Source organism: Malaclemys terrapin, chromosome 2 (genome assembly GCF_027887155.1).
Source record: "Malaclemys terrapin pileata isolate rMalTer1 chromosome 2, rMalTer1.hap1, whole genome shotgun sequence".
In the NCBI taxonomy this organism is placed as follows: domain Eukaryota; kingdom Metazoa; phylum Chordata; order Testudines; family Emydidae; genus Malaclemys; species Malaclemys terrapin.
The window spans coordinates 45841187-45861682 of NC_071506.1; the positions used below are offsets into that span (position 1 = coordinate 45841187).

Below are 20496 nucleotides of genomic sequence, written 5' to 3' on the forward strand. Positions count from 1 at the left end.
AAATATTGTAGCTACTAAAATGTTTAAATTATTTATTACTCAGTAACTAACAAAATAATCTACTAAAATATAACACTATACAACATGCAAGCAAATGTGCTATGTAAGATGAGTAGCTATAATATTTTGGAGTTTAAATATATACAATACATTTTACAAAATATGCTGTTACAATGGAGACCTCACCACAATATCTGCTACTAAATTGACTGAGAAGACCATTGTCTATGTGCATTTTAAAGTGTATAGTTTAGTGAAGTATAAAACAGCAAAGTTCTATTGTACTTTGGAAAAAAAAAATGTTGTCTTCATTACCTTTAAGTCTGACACTTCAATTATATGCATTATAAATAAATTCCTTACTTATGAAATTAATCTAACTAATTAAAGCTAGGAGGTGCCAAAACACTCCCCACTTAGGGATCTGGGGCAAAATCAGTAGTTGGTCCTGCTAGTGAAGGCAGGGGGCTGGACTTGATGACCTTTCAGGGTCCCCTCCAGCTCTATGAGATAATATATGGAGATATACCTATTATAATCTCCTAAACAGAAATAGTTAATAATGCACAATTGACATCTGTGATAAAGGACCACTACACAAAGTAAAGAGAAACCACACTTTTCACTGGTCACTTAATAAGGATTTGAACATAGATCATGAAGTGAGAGATTTGTGCATTCATTCACTGTTGCCAGGGCTGGCTCTAGGCACCAGCAAACCAAGCACGTGCTTGGGGCAGCACATGTTCAAGGGCAGCATTCTGGCCATTTTTTTTTGGTGCTTCTGGCAGCAAACGCCTAGAGCCGGCCCTGGCAGCAGCAGCGTGTCATGCGTGGGGGGCACCCTGTAGGCGCTGCAGTTTGCGCCGCGGGGGAGCAGCACCCACACCTTGTGGCTGGGCCGAGCAGGCTTTGAGCGGGGGACACCCCACGGGGCACACAGAGCTGCCTGCAGATGCCGCAGGGCGGCTGCCCCCAGTGCTGCAGCCGGGGCTGGGCGAAGCGGCCCAAGCCGCCCAGGGACTGTGGCAGGGCGGCCAGAAGCAGCAGCGGGGCCATAGAGGGCGGGGCGCTGTCGGGCAGGACCTGCGTACTGCTCTCCGGGGCTCCGCTGCCTCTGGGGCTACCCTGCCCCGGCTCCTCAGCCCTCTGCCGGGGCGGTCCCCCGGCTCTGCCCTCCCAGGTCCCGGCCAGTCCTGGAGGCGGGAGCCCTGGATGGAGGGACCCTGGGCTGAGGCACAGCCTGGGAGCCCCACTGCTTACCCCGACCCTGCCAGTGCCGGACCGGCTGGAGGTGAGTGGGGAGCGGGCAGAGTCATCACTGGTGGGGGGAGCCCAGGACTGGGGCGGCAGGGGGTGCGGGTGCAGGGGGGAAGAGAGAGCCCAGGGCTAGGGTGGCGGGGGGGGGGGAAGAGAGAACCCAGGGCTGTGGTGGGGGGCAGCCAAAAATGTTTTTGCTTGGGGCAGCCAAAAACCTAGAGCAGGCCCTTACTGTTGCACATAGGCCTGACATGTTCTGTTTTGAAAGACAAGGTGGCTGAGGTAATATCTTTTATTGGATCAACTTGGTTGGTTAGAAAGACAACCTTTGAGTTTACACAGAGCGCTTCCTCAGGTGGAACAGATTGTTTATCAGAAGTAGTTAACACATATTTCAAGGGCCCATTCAAGGTGAAGAGATCCATTAACACCTCTCCAGTCAGAGAGGGGGATGTCTGTTACAGCTGTCCCCCTGCTGGATTCCTTTTCCCCCCTTCCTTTCTGTTTGTGCTGAGTGGCCGCCCCCTGGCCATGGAACTGACCAAAGTCACAGCGTGGCCCTGCTCATGGAAGTGGCGTGTGCAGACTGACTGGAGCCATTGCTCTGCTCAGGGAGGTGGGGGCTCTTTCGCTCCTTTGTCTAGCTTTTTTGTTGGGACCCGGCTCGGTGTAGGGTGCTCTGCCCAGGTATGCAAGACCTAAAGTGGCCACACAGCTGAGCATATGAGTCATACCTATGACTCAGAACTTGCCCAGACATGTCCTGTGCCTACCTGCAGTTTTTCCCGCCTTCTCTCCTCCCCTGGATTAAGGGAACCAATCAAAGTTATTGGCAGGAAACTGCCTGAGTTTGCCCTTAAAACCAGACATTTTCTGATCAGACCCCCAGAGAAGATCCTTGCTTTGCCACCTGGTCTGATCAGCTAGGGGTCTTTGGGGGGCCCTCTCCCCACTCTCATCTGTTTTTGAGCGTACCCCCATTTTTAAACTTCCCTCCCACGAACAACGAATTTGTGCCTGGAGATCTCCTGATTATTGTAAGCGAATCGAGTCCTCTCTGCGTCCTCTGATGCTGAAACTGCTGTTCCTGCTGCTGCTTTGGGGATTGGTAAGGAAAAACCTCTTGCACACTCCCCTTGTTCTAGCTGCTGGCTTTCTTTCCCCAGCAGGCAGACCCAAGCTAACTCCTTGGCCTGTATCTGTAATCTGCTTCTAGCTCTGCAGCGCCTTTGCTGCTAGAAATAAGCCTGCTTGCAGCCACCACTAGTTAAACCCCCCTTTCCCCCTTGGAGCTGTATCCTGGGCACACACCACTCTGCCCTCTGGAACCACCCCTAGTATAAGGTGCACCCATTAGGTTAGGTTTAGCATTTAGTGTAGGTAAATTGTAATTTCATTTTGCTTAGCTGTGGTTAAATTAGGTTTAGAAAATTGCTTGCATTGTACTCTGTAAGTTAGGCTTAAAGAATTGTTGCATTGTGTTTGGTTACTTGCTAATTTGTGTAGTCTTGGTTAAGTTAAATCATAGATAAGATTTTGCTGTGTTCTGTATAATTGTCTCTCTGCTGTTTAAACTTGCAGCCTGTCTGCTCTCTGTTTCTCTCTCTCAATCCCTTCCCCCACGTGCTCACCCTGCTCCTACTGCTGCCAAACCTCAATTGTATTACTGAAGTCTAGCATAAAACCCCATTGATTACCCTTTTTCTCTCTAACACCCCTCACATTTTACATTTACACCACTGTGACACATTTTTACCTAGAGTTGTTGGTTATTTAACACATTTTACCCATAACTGTTAGTTGGTTATATGCTGCTGTGACACACCCTTTACATAGAAACTGTTAGCTACCTGTTACATTTATACTTTAGTGTTAATTGCTTACCAACTGTATTGTACCCCACTGTATTGAACCCCACTATTGAAACCCCCATCCTATTTACTAAAAGAAACCCCTCCCCAATTGTTTACCTTAAACCCCATACCCCTCACTGTTAAATTTTCCCTGTTTTTGCATTTTCTTAAAGTTTATTTTACACCCCACCAGTGCAGTAGTTGTCCCCCAAGATCCCCTACCTGCTGGCAGGATCAGGGGAAAGGGGCATCTGGGCGGGGATGAGTTGATAGTGGGTTATAGATTGTTGTAATAAGTAATAAAGTCAATGTCTCCATTCATTGCATGATTTTTAGTGTCTAGCAAAGTTATGAATTTATGCTTCCAGGCATGGGTGCTGGGGATGGGGCCACACCACCGGCATGGGTGGCAGGTCATAAGCCTCTCCTGACCCAGGCCATGGCCCTGTCCATGTTGCACCCCAAGGCCCAGCCCTCACTTTCCACCCAAAGGCCATTGAAAATTTAAAAAATTTTATGATAGCAACTCACACTGTGCAAAGGTCAAATATAGATCAGTACACTATTTGCCAATGCTGCTTTCTTAGTAAGATGTGCTTAATGTAACAAGACAAACATGTATTTTCAAGAGCTAATTTAACTGACAAAAACTGTACTTAAGAAAGGACGAATGGTTGATTTCATTAGGCAAAACTAACTCTGTGTGATGAGAACTTCTGCACTGCATTGTTACTAGAAATCAGTACATCTTCCATCCTAAGAATTTTTTAGTGATATACACTGAAATAACATTCTTCTTAGGTGCCTAATAAGAGACTCAGAAATCCATAGTTAAGCACCTAAATATAAGTGGCCTGATTTTCAAAAGTGCTGAGCTCCTTCAAATCCCACTGAAATCAACAGGAATTGCTCTACACCTTGAAAATCAGGCCAATGTATTAAAACATCAAGAATCATTTTATTTTACTGGATTATTGCTGCACGTTAATATTTTACCTAAGACAGTGTAACACTGTAAAAGCAGGATACAAGTTACAGCAAAACAGCTACATGAACTAATTCTACAGGAAAGAGAAGACTGATTTCAGAATTAGAAACCAGCTATATGCAAAAATGCTAGTTAATACCAGCATGAGATGCAACCTGGGGTTAAAAAGTCAGTTTACAAATTACCTTCCACTTCAACTTTTGTATTTATTAAAGTGCTGTCAGTGCATACCAGGATGTAAAGAACAAAGAGAAAGACAATCTCAGTCCAAAGAATTTAGAATCTAAAATGGACAGACAGACCCTAAAATAGAAATATCATACAAATGCAAGGAAGATTCTCAGACTGGTACACCACCACCAATGGTCTTAGCAGAACTTGTGTTGTTCTAAAGGAGAGAATTCCTATATGCAACAAAAGGTAAACAGCAACTGTAATATCACAGTGAGGAACACACAGGTCATCTTTATTCAGTCTTCAATAGTAACTGCAATATTATTCTGCACTCCTTATTTCTCCACATAAGATATCTGAAATGGGTTTAATGTATTATATAGTCTTATGTGCACGCTGAACAATGCAATACAATACAATTCACTTTTACAGAGCATCCTTAATGCACAAAATTATAAAAGGTTCATCAAGAAAGCAAATCACCTACTAAAGCAAAAAGGAAAAACTTGCAGATACAGTTGAAGAGACCAGATTTAATTCTGGCTTGAAGAGGAATGATGAGTAATCATTGGCACGGTCTCTCCAGGTTGAGGATGAGTTCATCCCGAGGTCACAGGGCTGATCATACATTTCACTGACGTGATACCTACTGTCCCCTAGAAATGTAATTTTACTTCAAAAAGTAACTAACTTCACATCCAAGGCAGTTTGTCCGTCTCTGCAGCTCCCACCTTTCCTCTTCTCCAGTACTCCCAACGCTCATTACCTTCCTTTCTTGCTTCCTCCCCTCCCCTGCTTGCCTCTTTAGCTGTTGCTCCAGCTTCATCCCCATTCTGTTCATCCATTGCGTAGTGTTTTTTTCCTATTAGCCACCTGACTCATCCAGCTACCTCCTTTGTCTGCAGGGCTGGTTCAAGCAAATCTGGGGCCCCTAACAAAGTCATTCAATTAGGTCCCCAGCTAAAAGGCCCAAGGTCCAGCATATGACCTGATCAAAATTCCTATGCCATACTAGACATGGAGGGTTTCATCAGTCCCAGAGGAAGCACGGAATAGGCACTGTATCCAGAACTGATGTGTACATTTGTGGAGAGAGTTAAAAACACAGTGAATAGAGAGTTCTTGTTAAACAGGAAAAAAGTGTGGGAGCCTGTGATGTGCCTGAGCGCTAATATAGGAGAAAGCATCCTGCTTTTATAGGCATATGCACTAGTTACAATCCCCACAGAACACTTGGCAATAAGCGATTTGTGTTTCACACCATGCGGCACTGGAACATTGGCCGTAGATATCACACAAGCAGTAGTACCCTCTCCTCAAGAGCCAGAAAAAATCCAGAGACCTGAAAAGTTTGGACACAGATCCAAGAGATACCCCAAATTCTGGTAAAAGGGAACTGAATTGTTCCTTTTACTCCTGGCCTAGAGGGCACTGAATTGTTAGTGTTTTCCTTGCTAGAGGACTGAGCTGCTTCCATTTCCCTGGATCTGAGACACATTTTGAGGTTTGAGGCCATGTCTACACTAGCACTTATGTCAAAAAAACTTTTGTCACACAAATAGCATGACAGACAGGAATGGCGGAGCCTTGTTTCTGCCCTAAGTGATATCAGACAGTAAGTAAAGGATTCCAAATCACAATTGCACCGAAAGAGCTACTAGTCTCTCTCTTTTCAGGAGCATTTACTCAAAACTTTTGAGGGAGCAAAAATATATATAAAGAAAATATGTATATGTATATATATATACACGTACATACATACATATATATATATATATATATATATATATTCAGGAAGGCAAACCCAGTCTTCAATGCAATTTTTAATATCAATTACAACAGATGCAACACAGACTGAAAAATGTCAGCAAAATCAAGATTCCGACTAGTACTGCAGTCAGTCTAACTTCTGTGTGAGATGTACCTTAGTACTCCCTACCATTTACACTCTCTCCCAGCAACAGTATTAGGCCCCAATTCTGCAAAGACTTATGCATGTTCCATTCCTCATGGTAGTAAAGCAAAGCACATGTGTAAATGTTTGCAGGGTTGGGAACCAGAACTGGAGTGCAAAGCTTACATCTTAATTTCGTAGTTTCCATTAGTTTGTTTATCATCTATATTTTCAGTAAAACATTCCAGAAACATTACTGGAATTGAAATTAGGATTAAAAATATGCAAATATCTGAACAACTGAGAAAAAAACATTGAAATATAGGTTTGACTACATGCTGTTTTAATGTACTCCAGCTGGGATGTAAATTCTAGCGCCCATCAGTATGTCACGCACTAACTGACCTATATGGATCCTGCTAGCATGCATTAAAGGTTCCCTACTTCCTGTAAACGTAGTACTGTTTGAAATGGGACTATGTTAATGGAGACTAGGGAACTTTTAGTGTGTGCCAGCCGGGTCCCACATGGACCAATTAGTGCTGGTGCACACTAGAAATTACACCCCAGCTGGTGCACGCTATCACACCATGTAGACCAGCCCACATTAAAACAAGCTGAGAAGGGGAACTCATTCTACAGCATGGCATAGACATTTTTACTCAAAGCTGTAGAAAATTTTACATACCTAATCAAAAGACTTCATTTGTCTATGGGAACAAAACAGTCAAATTAAGGGGTAAGTATAAATGACTCATTCAAAACATATTACAATTTCAAAATGTTTTATTAGAATTGTCAGATAAAATATTTAACAAGATTATTTCTTAATGTGTGAGAGATTTACAGCTAATGGTACTTTTCCAGTGATACTTTCTGTAAGGAAGATGATAAGACAAGAGTATTTTAAGAGCCTTTTGTTTTCCTGATTAATGCTTCCATCATATCCCACTGCTCATTGGTAACCTACATAATAAAAGAAGAAATAGCATTTCACTTGGGTCTGTATACAATTTTATATAAATTTTTAAGTATGTTTGTATTTAAATAGTATGCATGTAACTTATTACCTTTTTCAGGTCATTGAACTCTCCAGCCATAGAAACATATTCTCCACCATCCATTCTAATAACCTAGGGGAAAAGGAAGCAATGCACTTAAGATTGGTGCTTTTTTATTAAGCTCCTGTATCATTAGCATTCTCATATATCAGGGTTCACCAACCTCAACTTGTACAAATTCAGATTTAAAAAATACACTCAAAATAAATGAATGCAACACTTCTTATAAGAACAGGCTCTGTGCTTTAAAACCATGCAGGGGTCTCAAACACGCGGCCCACGGACTGAGTTATTTCCTGCGGCTCGCCATAGCTCCCCTCACCTGCAGTCCTCCCCACCTCCCGCCTCAGCCCCCCCGAGCATGCCGCATCCCTGCTCCTTCCCCTCTCCCCCCGGAAAGTCCTAAGCGCCGCCAAACAGCTGTTTGGCGGTGCTTAGGACTTTCCAGGAGGGAGCGGGGGAGGAGCAGGGATGCCGCATGCTCATGGGAGGAGGCGGAGAAGAGGTGGGGCTGGGGTGGGGATTTGGGGAAGGGCAGGGATGGGAAGAGGTGGGGCAGGAGCAGGGCCTCATGGAACGGGTGGAATGGGGGTGGGGTCGGGGGGTGGGCTTTTGTATCTTTGTATGAAAAGGTGTCAGTTATGCGGCCCTGGGGCCAATGTACTAGTCCTCATGGTGATTTGAGTTTGAGATCCCTGAGCTAGAGTGAAGTATAATTAAGGCTAAGAGTTTGTCATGAATATTTTTAGTAAGAGTCATGGAGAGGTCACGAGCAATAAAAAAAATTTTGTGGAAGCTGTGACCTGTCAGTGACTTTTACTAAAAATATCCCTGACAAAATGGGCATCTGTGGGTCCCCACACCACTTGCAACGGGGCAGCTGTGCCGCGGCTAGGAGCTCTGGGAGCCCCTACTGCAGGTTGGGTGTTGGAACTCCAGGATCCCCCGCATCCCACGACTGGGAGCTGCGGGGGCCGAGCCGCCTGCAGCTTCGGGAGTCCCCCACCACCTGCGGGGGTTGGGAGCTGTGGGGTACCCCCACTGCCCTGAGGGCCCGCTGTGGCTAGAAGCTCGGGGGTTCCCCTGCTGCTCCTGTGGGCTGGGAGCTGCAGGGTGTCCCGCTGCCAGCAGCTCCAGGGGCCTCCACCACCCATGGCAACCGGCAACTCGGGGGCTCCCCTGCTACCCGCCATGGCCTGGAGCTCGGGGATTTTCCCACCATCAGGGGCGGCTGGGAGCTGCAGGGTACCCCTGCCACATGGGGTGGCTTGGAGCTCCGGGGGCTGCCAGAGGCAGCAGTGTACACTGCTGCTCCTGGCCTCCACGGGCAGCAGCAGACCCTGCAGCTCCCGAGTGTCACAGGCTGAAGTCACGCAGGTCACTGGAAGTCACGGATTCTGTGACTTCACAACCTCCGTTACTAAATCGTAGCCTTAAATATAATCAACTGACTAGGTTAAAAATGAACCTAAGGTTTTCAAATTAGCAATTTCTTTTGCTTAAGTTCTCAAGTACTCTACAGCACCTAAAGCTTCTTTAAAAGTTCTCAACACCACTAAGAACATCCTCTATAAGATTAATACTGCTGACAGCATGAACTAGAATAACGAAAACTTACCGCTCCAGTAACCCAACTTGCATATTCACTACAGAGGTATGTGGCAAGATTTGCAATTTCTTCTACAGTTCCCAGGCGGCCACAGGGAATCCTCCCAATCATTTCTTTCTCAAATTTACCTGTTGGGTCAAGACGGCTAAAAGCACCCTATAGAATTAAAAAACAAAACAAAACAACCATTCAGCAAAATGTTATGAGTAACTAGTAAATAAATTCAAACTAAGATTTGATTCCTGGTTTCAGACCTAATACATAATCTAACAGTTAGTAGGAGTGTTGTGACAATCACATGCTTATTAGTGGGGTGGGTTAAGAGAGAACAGGAGACAAAGGTCAAATTCTGGTGTAAATTCAGTCAACCAGTTACACCAGAATTTAACACAGCAGTTCATGGTGTTCAGCAGTGACCCTTCTACACAATTATAGAGCAGTAAAGAGAGGCTCTAGTAAGCGTCTTGTACACTTTTTCTGAAAACTTGCAGGATAAAGGTTTGAGAAAAATGGGACTGCCTCAGGGCAGTACTATAGAAATGTAGAGGAAACTTAAAAATAAACCAAAATCATACATAGCACAGAATAACCAAACTGAAAAGCAAGTATCCTTTAATCTGGTTGAATAGGAACAATGAACAGAATAAATCTAGATAGCTTTGGGCTTTAAAGTGCATTTGAATATCTGGGGACAGCGCAAGACATGGGTGAGCCTGGGGAGAAAAATCTCACTCAAATGGACTCTTTTACTAACAGGAATAAACTTTACTGAGCAAAATCAGAAATCTAAGAAAACATATGTGAAGTCAAGAAAGCATAGGGCATCTAAGCCCACTTGAGAGGAAGCCAAGGCCAAGAACTGTGATTAACATAGTTAATGAGTGTGAAACTGTGTTTTAGAGAAAAAAATTAATGTCACCACTTAGCAGGTGCAACTAGAACTAAAAATCGTTGTGAAGTGATACTGTAAACTTGAAAATTAATGTTTTATTTCAGTTTTAAATAATAAAATAACTTGTATTCAATCATCAAGCATTCAGTATTGACTAGGGAGTTGCACACTTTGTTGTATCTGTAGGCCAAGCACCCTGTATCCACCTGGGGCTCCTTGCATTGCTCCATTACCCCTACAAGCTCCCTGTTTGTCAGCCTCCCTGCAAATCTCCCACTCCATCATTCATACCAGGGGCTGTGTGTGCTCCCCAGGTCTCCCTTCGCCCATACCACTCTCTCTCATGCCAGGGACTCTATGCCTCCCCTATTCTCTCCCTCTCCCATGCTTTCCCTTTCTCACTTCTTTTCCATACCAGGGACCCCCTGTTCTCCTCCCTGCCACCCAACCACCAGGACTTCTGTGAACCTCCCCATTTTCCACACCACTCATTTCTTTTCTTTCTGTCTGGGACATAAGTCATTCATGATGTCAACATTTTTAAACTGTCCTGGGAGGATCAGCAGAGCTGAGATGGAGGGTATTATTATACTGGAAGGCATTAAGGGTTATCATCAACCAGTTCTTTGATATATACACAATCGCAGAGGAGGTTGAAGCTGCTGGGTCTGCTAACCAGATGCCAGAGGCCCGAGTGTCCTCCAGTTTCCTCCTTCCAGTTCTCCTATTTTCACCAAAATCAATAGGGTTCTACCCACTGATGCCTACAACATTCCTTGAAATTTTGGAATTGATTGGATGTGGCATTCAAAAGCATTACAGACAAACAAATGCCACAGAATTTAATGTAAAGCATTGCTTTCCTCAAACAGATATGTCATTTCTTAAAATAAAAACTGAAAGACCTGTTTAAAAATACAATTTAATTTAATTTAACTTCAATTCTAAAACAACCCTCAGAGGAGTTAAAGGGAGGCATGAAGTTCCATTTTCCTTTCTTGGGAGAAGGGAGGCTCAACTTTTAAAAGTTTGGGAAAATACTATCCTAAAGCATTTTACAATTACTCTCATTTCACAGATGGGGAAAATAAACCATTGAGAGTATAAGCGACTTGCTCAACGTTGCACAACACCGTTGGATCACTGGAGAAACCAAGTTTGGTCTTATCTATACTGAAATGGTTATAGTAAGGGTTACGCTATCTTAAAGCAAGTTTGCATGGCATATCATATATAGACTTGGAATTATTAGATTTTTATTGGTAAATGTCGATACATGTCTGTGATGGGGTGAGACCCCCACACTAGCTCTGCAAGAGTGGAATTGAGCCAGGTAGGCCCAATCAGCTAATTACGCTTCAAACAGGGGAGCTTTTGGCTGCAGGCAGCTGATTAGGAATAGGCTCACCTGTGTAGGAACACATGGGCCCTATAAAGCCAGGAAGCTGGCAAGAGATGGGGACAGCTGCTGAGAAAGGGTAGTCACTCCCTGGGAAAAGTTCCCCTACCAGCTACTGAGGGAGTGGCACCAGGGCAGTGAATGAGAAGACTGTCTAGGACTGTTGATGGTCTGAACCCCGGAAGGGGGAACACTGAATGACCTAGCTGGAGGGGTAAGTCACAAAGAAGATGCTGCGGGTCCTAGAATGAGAGGAGCTGCAGACCAGAGTCAGAGTGATGGCATGCAAACTGTGGACAGGAGCACTAGCCTTGAGAGTTAATCCCCAGAGTGACCAGGATGAGGTGCTAGACCAGCGATGAGTGAAGCGCTCCATGACAACATCAATTTCACTGTACACACACAAACCGAATAAAATATATTTCCATCAATTATCAAAATTTACAGATAGGCAAAGTAAAAGAAATGCTGCTTGAGAACTCTCTGGAATTTGATTTAAGACTATTTATTTTGTATATTTTGATATGGTGACAACTTGTGTTAACAGTTATAAAGCTTTAACTTTTTAAATCTCAACATCTAACGTAATTAAATAATTATTGTATGACTGCCATAAGTTCCCACAATTGTGAAAATTTAAAAGAAAAAATAAGAAAAGCTGAAAAAAAACCAATTTTGTGCAACTGTGAAAATATCAATAAAAATATATAAAATGCTTTAAAATAAACATTAATATTTTCCATCAAAATTATTACAAAAATAAAAATCAATTTCTACCAGGCCTAAGCACATGTAAGGCCATGTCTCACTTTTTAATGACAGAAATGTACCTTTGTTTTTATTGGACCTGGTTGGATCACATTGAATCTCATGCCATATCTACCCCATTCAGCTGCAAGAGACCTAAAAATTCATTAATAGAATGCATAAATATTTCAAACAGCATGTTGCCTAATGTTATTCAGGACATAATTTAGAATCAAAACTGGGAAATATATATGTCAAATTTATAAACACTTTAACATTTGAATCCTGACCTATGTACTCGTAGATTTTTTTGAAATCTTCTCCTTTTTTTGTTATTGTTATTGAATTTTAATCTTCTCACACATGGATCTGATGTTATATGAATTAGCCAACTGACAAATACACTAACACCAATTTGAAGTATATATTGCGTATAAAGCATACATTCATGACAATCATTGGGAGTTAGGTACCTATCTCCCTTAGGCATTTTAGAAAATCCCACCAGTATACACTTGTGGCAGATCTTCAATATAATTCTCAAACCAAGTATTTTAGGAAAAATAAGATAACCAAACCTCAACTTCTAAAATATTTTACAAAGCAGAGTAAAGGTGCTAAAACATCTGGTGTGGTAAATGAATAAGGTTGCTAGTCTTTGAAATACACACTTTTAAGTAATACACACTCAACTTGTATGAAAAAAGTGTACAGAACAAAGCAGAAGTATCCCTATTTGCTTTCTGTTTTTCTGGAGAAATAATCACACCTGACCTACTTATATTTTCAAACATTTCCATTTGATTATCTCTACTGAAGTGTAGAGGCTGAACTGTCTGTTAGTATCATCTATTCCCCTATAGCTGCTAATCACAGATGTCTTCGTTTGGGGAATGAATGTGGATATCTGTGTAATGCTATTAAAGGAATTATTGCAGACAGTCCTGATAAAAATTTAAGCAGCAGAATTCCATGAATTGAGTAAACTTCTACCCTAGTAAGATGGCAAAAGTAATAAAACTGAAATAATTCTGTCCATGACAAGCTGTGATAGTAGCAACTGCTTTCTTGTTATGTAAAATGGAAGCTAAGGAGTTCATTCATGATCCAGTCAACTAGCTTCATTTTGCCAGACTGACAGGATGTGGATAAAGAACCAATCAGCCCAGTCTGGGAAATGTGAAGATAAAGCATTGGTATGCTCAACTACTCACTTGCACATTGCATCTACCCCAGCTTTGGCAGAGGCACTTGGTGACACAAAGCCAGACCCACTCTCTGCATAGATTGTTGTAATAGCCAAGAATGCTGCCCCTGTAAGATGCCAGAAGATAACATTTTTAAACACGCAGGATGAGCTACAAATCTTAAATTGAACAATAACAAGTATCAGAACAGTACTGGTGTTTGCATCATCTCTGTTTTCAGGGATTTAACTTTCAGCTGTAAAAATGAACTCAAACAAGTTTGGCTCCAGCTGTTCTTTTCACTTTCGGTTCTCCCTGTCCCTGAAATGAAAGAGTTATTCCATATATACGAATGCTTTTTCTTGGTGGTACTATAAATCCCAATACTGCATTTGGAATTGTGCAAGTAGGCCCTTGCACCCACAGAGTCCCATTGACACTGAAATTATACCAGTAAACCCCTTCTAGTGTACACAAGGCATGAGCCAGGTTGCTATACTCATGATACTTCTTGCTGCCCAGGCCTTTAGGAACAGATCTATTCTGCAATTAGAGCTGTAATTTCCAGCTTGGGTGGATGTACATATGCCAGCTTTTCTCGTGCTAGTGTTCTACAACCAGTGGCATAGATGCGATGGCATAGGCAACTGCTTGGGCCAGCTGCTTGAGTACAATCCCATCCAAGATCCTAGCTATGTACTCTGGCGGCTAGCCCGAGCCACTGCTCATGCTGCTGTGGCTGCACTGCTATTTTTAGCTTGTTGAAAGCTAGCGAGGGTGTCTTCCCAAGCTGGGAATTACACTTCCATCTGCAGTGCAGGCATACAGTCAGTTCTCAGGCAGCTATTTTTGCTACAGCTTCCATCAGTTCCCCACACTTCCTGGCTGAAAAGGCAGGACATAAAACATCAATGTGAACAATTATTAATTTCAGCAGAGTTTTAAATTATTATGAATTGCAGTAGGGGTCTTGAGGCTGAAATTGAAGTTTATTCTAGTGCCCAGAGATCTCTTTCTTAGCAGATTATAGTAACTCATACTATAGCAGAAAATATACCCAAGTTAATCTTGACAATTGTACTAATCTTGCTATTAGTGCCATAATGAGCTCTCATAACAAAGATTGTTATTTTTATAAAATACATTAACAGACATTTAGTTAGAATAGCAATTATCAACATAAATGAATGATATAATATATTTTTTGTTTGTTCATTCATTTTCTTTTGTAATATTCAGTAACCCAAAATAGCTTGCCCAATCATTAGTGTATACTACTGTAGTTGAGAAAGGGAACAAAACATTAGCTATAATTCCCTGGTAAAGAGACTACTAGTTCCTTATGCTAGTGAATGTAAAACTAAAATATTTAAAAAAATACTGTAGGTAGAATAATTATTTTAATTAGGATTGTTGCCCAATGGACATCACTAACATTTTATGTTTTGGGGATAGCCCACATACAAAGACAAAGTAAAATAACTCAGTTAAATATTTATGGTGAGAAAAATTCACAGGAGAATTAAAATAAAAACCAACAACATAAGCTAAATGGGCATTAACAGATATGCCTGAGGATATCCTTCAACAATTAGCCTTAGAGAAATGAAATTCTCCATACAGAGACTTTGAACAGAAAAAGAGACCCTCCCCCCAAAAAAACCCCTAACTTTAAAATCTCTTTTGACGTGGATATAAATTATGCATAGTTTGTAGACTTACAAGGAATAGGTTTATTAAATGCATGTTAAGTAAAACCAGGTGCCCCCAGCTTAGAAGCAGCAAGACTGATATTTACCAGGTGTTGTTAAGGCTCATCAAAGTTTTCTTTATATGTATTTCAGTTCACTCTTACAAGGTATGTGTGTAAATGTATCAGTTCATTAAAAGGCCATTATCTAATTGTTTTTGCTATCTCATGTGTTAAAATTTAAAAGAATGTTTAAATAAAGAGGCAATGGACTGGCAGATTACTATTAGGAATTTGTATTACAGTAACACTTATATGCCCCAACAGAGATTGGGACCCCACTGTGCTAGATAGAATACAAATGCACAGTAAGACATTTCCTGCAACAAAGAGCTTAAAACTAAATAAAGCGTGTACTATTTACAAAAATAGTTTTAATGTAAATCACATTTTGGACTTAAAATACATGTCAGAGTCCCTGTAACAGCTGAGATGTATGCTAGCATACTATTATTAAATATTTGTTTACAGTAACACTCACAATGTCCTATGTGCATCCCAAACATTCAAGAAAGAATGGTCCCTGCTCCAAGGAGCTCATAGTGTAAGGACAGGCAAGTAGACATAGGTTAGGGGAAGGGAAACAACAAATAGGGAATTTTTAAAAATATAAATGTATGAAATTCACTGAAGGTAGCATGGCAGAAGTGGGTGTCTTAAGAGGACCTTAAATGTGAACAGGCCTTGCATGCAGGGGCCATGAAGAAGAGAGCAAAACTGTGAAAGACGATGACTAACTGGTGGCCAAGGGTGTGGACATTATTAGAATGGAGAGGGAAGGTAGAGGGATGCCATGAAACTTAATAAGGATATACAGAGATGGAAAGAAGTACATGGAGCTTTGAAGGAGGCAAGAAGCTTAAATTTAATGGGATATGAGATGGGGAGCCAGGGAAGGTAATTGAAGAGGACATTGACAAGTTCCTATTGTGAGACAAGGAAGCTGACTTTAATGGCTGCAATGTGTATTGACTAAAGGGAAGCAAGGTATATGTTTGGAAGGCCAGAAAAGAAGCTACTGCAGTAAAATAGGCAGGACATTAAGAGGTCCCAACAGAAATTTGTCTGTGAGGATGGATCTTGGAGATGCTGAGTAGGAAGAAGATATTAGTACCTAAGTGTTATTGGACTGACTGTACATTTCTAGAATGCACTGCATGTGGCACATGAAAATACCATTTGACCAGAGACCGTAACATACTGTAAAGAGTCTATACACAGCTTTGTAACTTTAAACTATAGTCATCAATATACAGGAATGGCACAGCAAATTCAAAGCATCGTGGATACTTTTTGGAGTAAAGTTGTACTACGCTGTCATAAAGACTGCAATCTCAATAAATCTGACCAGATTCGCATTTTTTGTAATTATGATTGTAGTAACAGATTTTTGTTCAGGTCAAATATAGGAACAGGCCTATATGCATGCTATTAATTTTCATGCTCTAGATGTGGCTTCTTCCAGAATGCTTTTCCTATAACCTTCTGGAATAAATGTATATTTTGGGTAATGGAGGAAGAGAAATAGTCAAAAGATGAGGTGGCTCACAGATGTAAAGTGAACTACTCAATATTCATGTACAGTGAAGAGACTATGAATTTTCATTATAATTATCACAAAAACAAAGGAAGATGATGTAACTCATTCTTGAATTAACTCTATATTCTACTGGCAATTTACTATTTTAAATGTTCCCCAGGAAAAATCCGATAGAAATTAAAATACCTTATTCTCAAGGATTCCCTGAAGCACAAAAAAGAGGCAGTTATATGCAGATACATTAAAAAGATCATAATGAAGCAAAATATATGAAGAGATGATTTTGGCTATTTAAAGACTAATTTTAAAACTACAATCTAATGAGCAGTAAATATGGTTTCAGGTACAAAAGACAGAGCCTGACACAGTGATTGCACAATAATTAAGAACATATTTGGGAAAGTTTAATATTAGAAAGGAAACACTTTTTGCTGCTTTTACATAATTGCAGACTGTGTTAAAGCAACAAAAATCTGAAACCTTAGAACGAACAAGTCCATTTGATCAGGCAGCTAGAGAAATGCAATACAAATAGGCTTTGCAGAATTCAATTTTTATTGTTTATATTTGACAGATAATATCAATGTTTACTTTTAAGCATTTTTTATTTTTATCAATTGAAATGTTCCCCGTTGCGTGAAATTATGGGTTTTAAGCATTTTTTTCCCCCAATTTTTATTAATTTAAATTTTCACAGTTGTGGGAAATTATGGGGTGTGGTCAGACAATTTTTTAGTGACAGTAGATAATGAAATTCAAAAAGTTAAAGCTTCATATAACTCTTAAAACACAAATTGTCAACGTCACATGTCAAAATATACAAAGTAAATGTAATTAAATGAAACAAATTCTCAATTAGCATTTTTCTTATTTTGCTTATATGTAAATTTCTATCATCATTGATGGAAATACTTTTTGTTGGTTTGTGTGCGTACAGTGAAATTGACGTTTACCAACATTTACCTATAAAAAGCTAATCTTTCTAAATCTAAATACGACTCAATGTGTGCCCTTGTGCCTTTATACATCTGGAAAAGTGATAATAAAAATGGGACCACATGGAAAACCATACCCAGGAACTTGCACCACTACTAGCCAAAACATCACAGCCTGGAACTTGAAAAATGATTGGAAACTGACTAGAAAGAAGACTGAAACCAACACGTCTACTTTTATTGGTGAAGTAGAGGGAAATGCAGAAAGTCTTCAAATGTAGTGAAAAGCAAGTTAGATGTTTGCAGTTCTTTTACTTTAAATAAATCTAAGGTGCTGTTAGTAACACTAATGGTATTTTGGGGAGCGGGGGAGAGGGGAGGAATAACCTACCATGATTTTTAACCTAACTGAATCCAGTTAAAAGAATGCCACATAGTTCATTGCTTAATTAAAGGAAAATGGAGAAAGGATAGAGGAGACAAGTAATAGCACTATTTGTAATTTAAAGAAAAATCTTGTTTTTAATAATTTACAGATAAGGTCCAAAACCTGCAATCAGATTTATGTAGGCAGCATCATTCACTTTGGATCTGATTGCAGGATCAGGTCCTAAAATAAAATTACAGATTATGCAAGGTAGTGCTGTGTTGCATAGATGTTTGCACTATACAAAAGTTTCTTCTTGCAAACCTGTACAGCATTAAAACTCATTTATCAAAATGTTTATTTAAAGCATCAAAACTTGCTATTGTACACAAGTGTTAAAGCAAGGACAGTAAATGGTAATGAGATGTTACAATCCTTAGGCATTGTTTAACTTTAAGTATAACTTACCTTTTTGTACTTTAATTAGTTCCTTTCCAATTTCTAGAGTTACGAAGGCAGTACCATTAAGAACAATATCAACTATTGTTTTCCACGCATTAGCAGAAAGACGTTCAGTAGGAGAAACAAAGTTTCCAGCTGCATTGTTTATCACAACCTAAAACAAGAGAAAACAAGAGAAGACAAGCCGAAAAAGTTACATGGAAATTAGTTCACCACAGCACTTAAGAGGTATAAGAAACCTTTTGGCATTGCTAGAGATAGAAGTAAAAATGTTCCCATCAAATGAAGTATAGTTTAGACAGACACAGGAAATAATCCATCATAAACTGCAGAGGAAGGCCACCATATAGACTCATAGAATATCAATACCCCTGCTCAAAACAGGACCAATTACCAACTAAATCATCCCAGCCAGGGCTTTGTCAAGCTTGACCTTAAAAACCTCTAAGGAAGGAGATTCCACCACCTCCCTAGGTAACCCATTCCAGTGCTTTACCACCCTCCTAGTGAAAAAGTTTTTCCTAATATCCAACCTAAACCTCCCTCGCTGCAACTTGAGACCATTACACTCCTTGTTCTGTCATCTGCTACCACTGAGAACGGTCTAGATCCATCCTCTTTGGAACCCCCTTTCAGGTAGTTGAAAGCAGCTATCAAATGCCCCCTCAATCTTCTCTTCTGCAGACTAAATAATCCCAGTTCCCTCAGCCTCTCCTCATAAGTCATGTGCTCCAGCCCCCTAATTGTTTTTGTTGCCCTCCGCTGGACTCTTTCCAATTTTTCCACATCCTTCTTGGACAAAACTGGACACAGTACTCCAGATGAGGCCTCACCAATGCCGAATAGAGGGGAATGATAATGTCCCTTGATCTGCTGGCAATGCTCCTACTTATACAGACCAAAATGCTGTTAGCCTTCTTGGCAACAAGGGCACACTGTTGACTCATATACAGCTTCTTGTCCACTGTAACTCCTAGGTCCTTTTCTGCAGAACTGCTGCCTGGCCACTCGGTCCCTAGTCTGTAGCAGTGCATGGGATTCTTCCGTGCTAAGTGCAGGACTCTGCACTTGTCCTTGTTGAACCTCATCAGATTTCTTTTGGCCCAAAACTCTAATTTGTCTAGGTCCCCCTGTATCCTATCCCTACCCTCCAACGTATCTACCACTCCTCCCAGTTTAGTGTCATCTGAAAACTTGCTGAGGGTGCAATCCACGCCATCCTCCAGATGATTAATGAAGATATTGAACAAAACCGGCCCCAGGACCGCTCCTTGGGGCACTCCCCTTGATACCAGCTGCCAACTAGACATGGAGCCATTGATCACTACCCGTTGAGCCCGATGATCTAGCCAGCTTTCTATCCACCTTATAGTCCATTCATCCAGCCCCTACTTCTTTAACTTGCTGGCAAGAATACTGTGGGAGACCGTATCAAAAGCTTTGCTAAAGTCATGGAATAACATGTCCACTGCTTTCCCTTCATCCACAGAGCCAGTTATCTCATCATAGAAGGCAATTAGGTTAGTCGGGCATAACTTGCCCTTGGTGAATCCATGCTGACTGTTCCTGATTGCTTTCCTTTCCTCAAAGTGCTTCAAAATTGATTCTTTGAGGACCTGCTCCATGATTTTTCCAGGGAATGAGGTGAGGCTGACTGGCCTGTAGTTCCCCGGATCCTCCTTCCCTTTTTTAAAGATGGGCACTACATTAGCCTTTTTCCAGTCATCTGGGACCTCACCAATCGCCATGTGTTTTCAAAGATAATGGCCAATGGCTCTGCAATTACACCAGCCAACTCCCTCAGCATCCTCAGATGCAGTCCATCCGGACACATGGACTTGTGCTTGTCCAGCTTTTCTAAATAGTCCTGAACCACTTCTTTCTCCACAGAGGGCTGGTCACCTCCTCCCCATACTGTGCTGCCCAGTGCAGTTGTCTGGGAGCTGACCTTGTTCGAGAAGACAGAGGCAAAAAAAGCATTGAGTACATTAGCTTTTTCCACATCCTCTGTCACTAGGTCCCACACTTTCCCTGACCACCTTCTTCTTGCTAACATACCTGTAGAAACCCTTCTTGTTACTCTTAACATCCCTTGCTAGCTGCAACTCCAATTGTGATTTGGCCTTCCTGATTTCACTCCTGCATGCCTGAGCAATATTTTTGTACTCCTCCCTGGTCATTTCTCCAAGCTTCCACTTCTTGTAAGCTTCGTTTTTGGGTTTAAGATCAGCAAGGATTTCACTGTTAAGCCAAGCTGGTCACTTGACATATTTACTATTCTTTCTACACATCGGGATGATTTGTTCCTGCAACCTCAATAAGAATTCTTTAAAATACAGCCAGCTCTCCTGGACTCCTTTCCCCTCATGTTATCCTCC

General features: G+C 41.3%; 1 protein-coding gene across 1 annotated transcript in view; it reads right to left on the reverse strand.

Moving 5' to 3' along the window:
• Positions 1-6937: 6937 nt before the first annotated feature.
• Positions 6938-20496, reverse strand: part of DECR1 (2,4-dienoyl-CoA reductase 1) — a 35670-nt gene continuing 22111 nt past the window's right edge. The window contains exons 5-10 of the mRNA XM_054020170.1: positions 18125-18272; positions 13092-13191; positions 11961-12033; positions 8849-8995; positions 7240-7302; positions 6938-7135 (exon numbers count right to left, since the gene is read on the reverse strand). Of these exons, the coding sequence (XP_053876145.1) occupies positions 7076-7135; positions 7240-7302; positions 8849-8995; positions 11961-12033; positions 13092-13191; positions 18125-18272 (591 nt within the window). The 3' untranslated portion in view covers positions 6938-7075. The remainder of the gene's footprint in view (positions 7136-7239; positions 7303-8848; positions 8996-11960; positions 12034-13091; positions 13192-18124; positions 18273-20496) is intronic.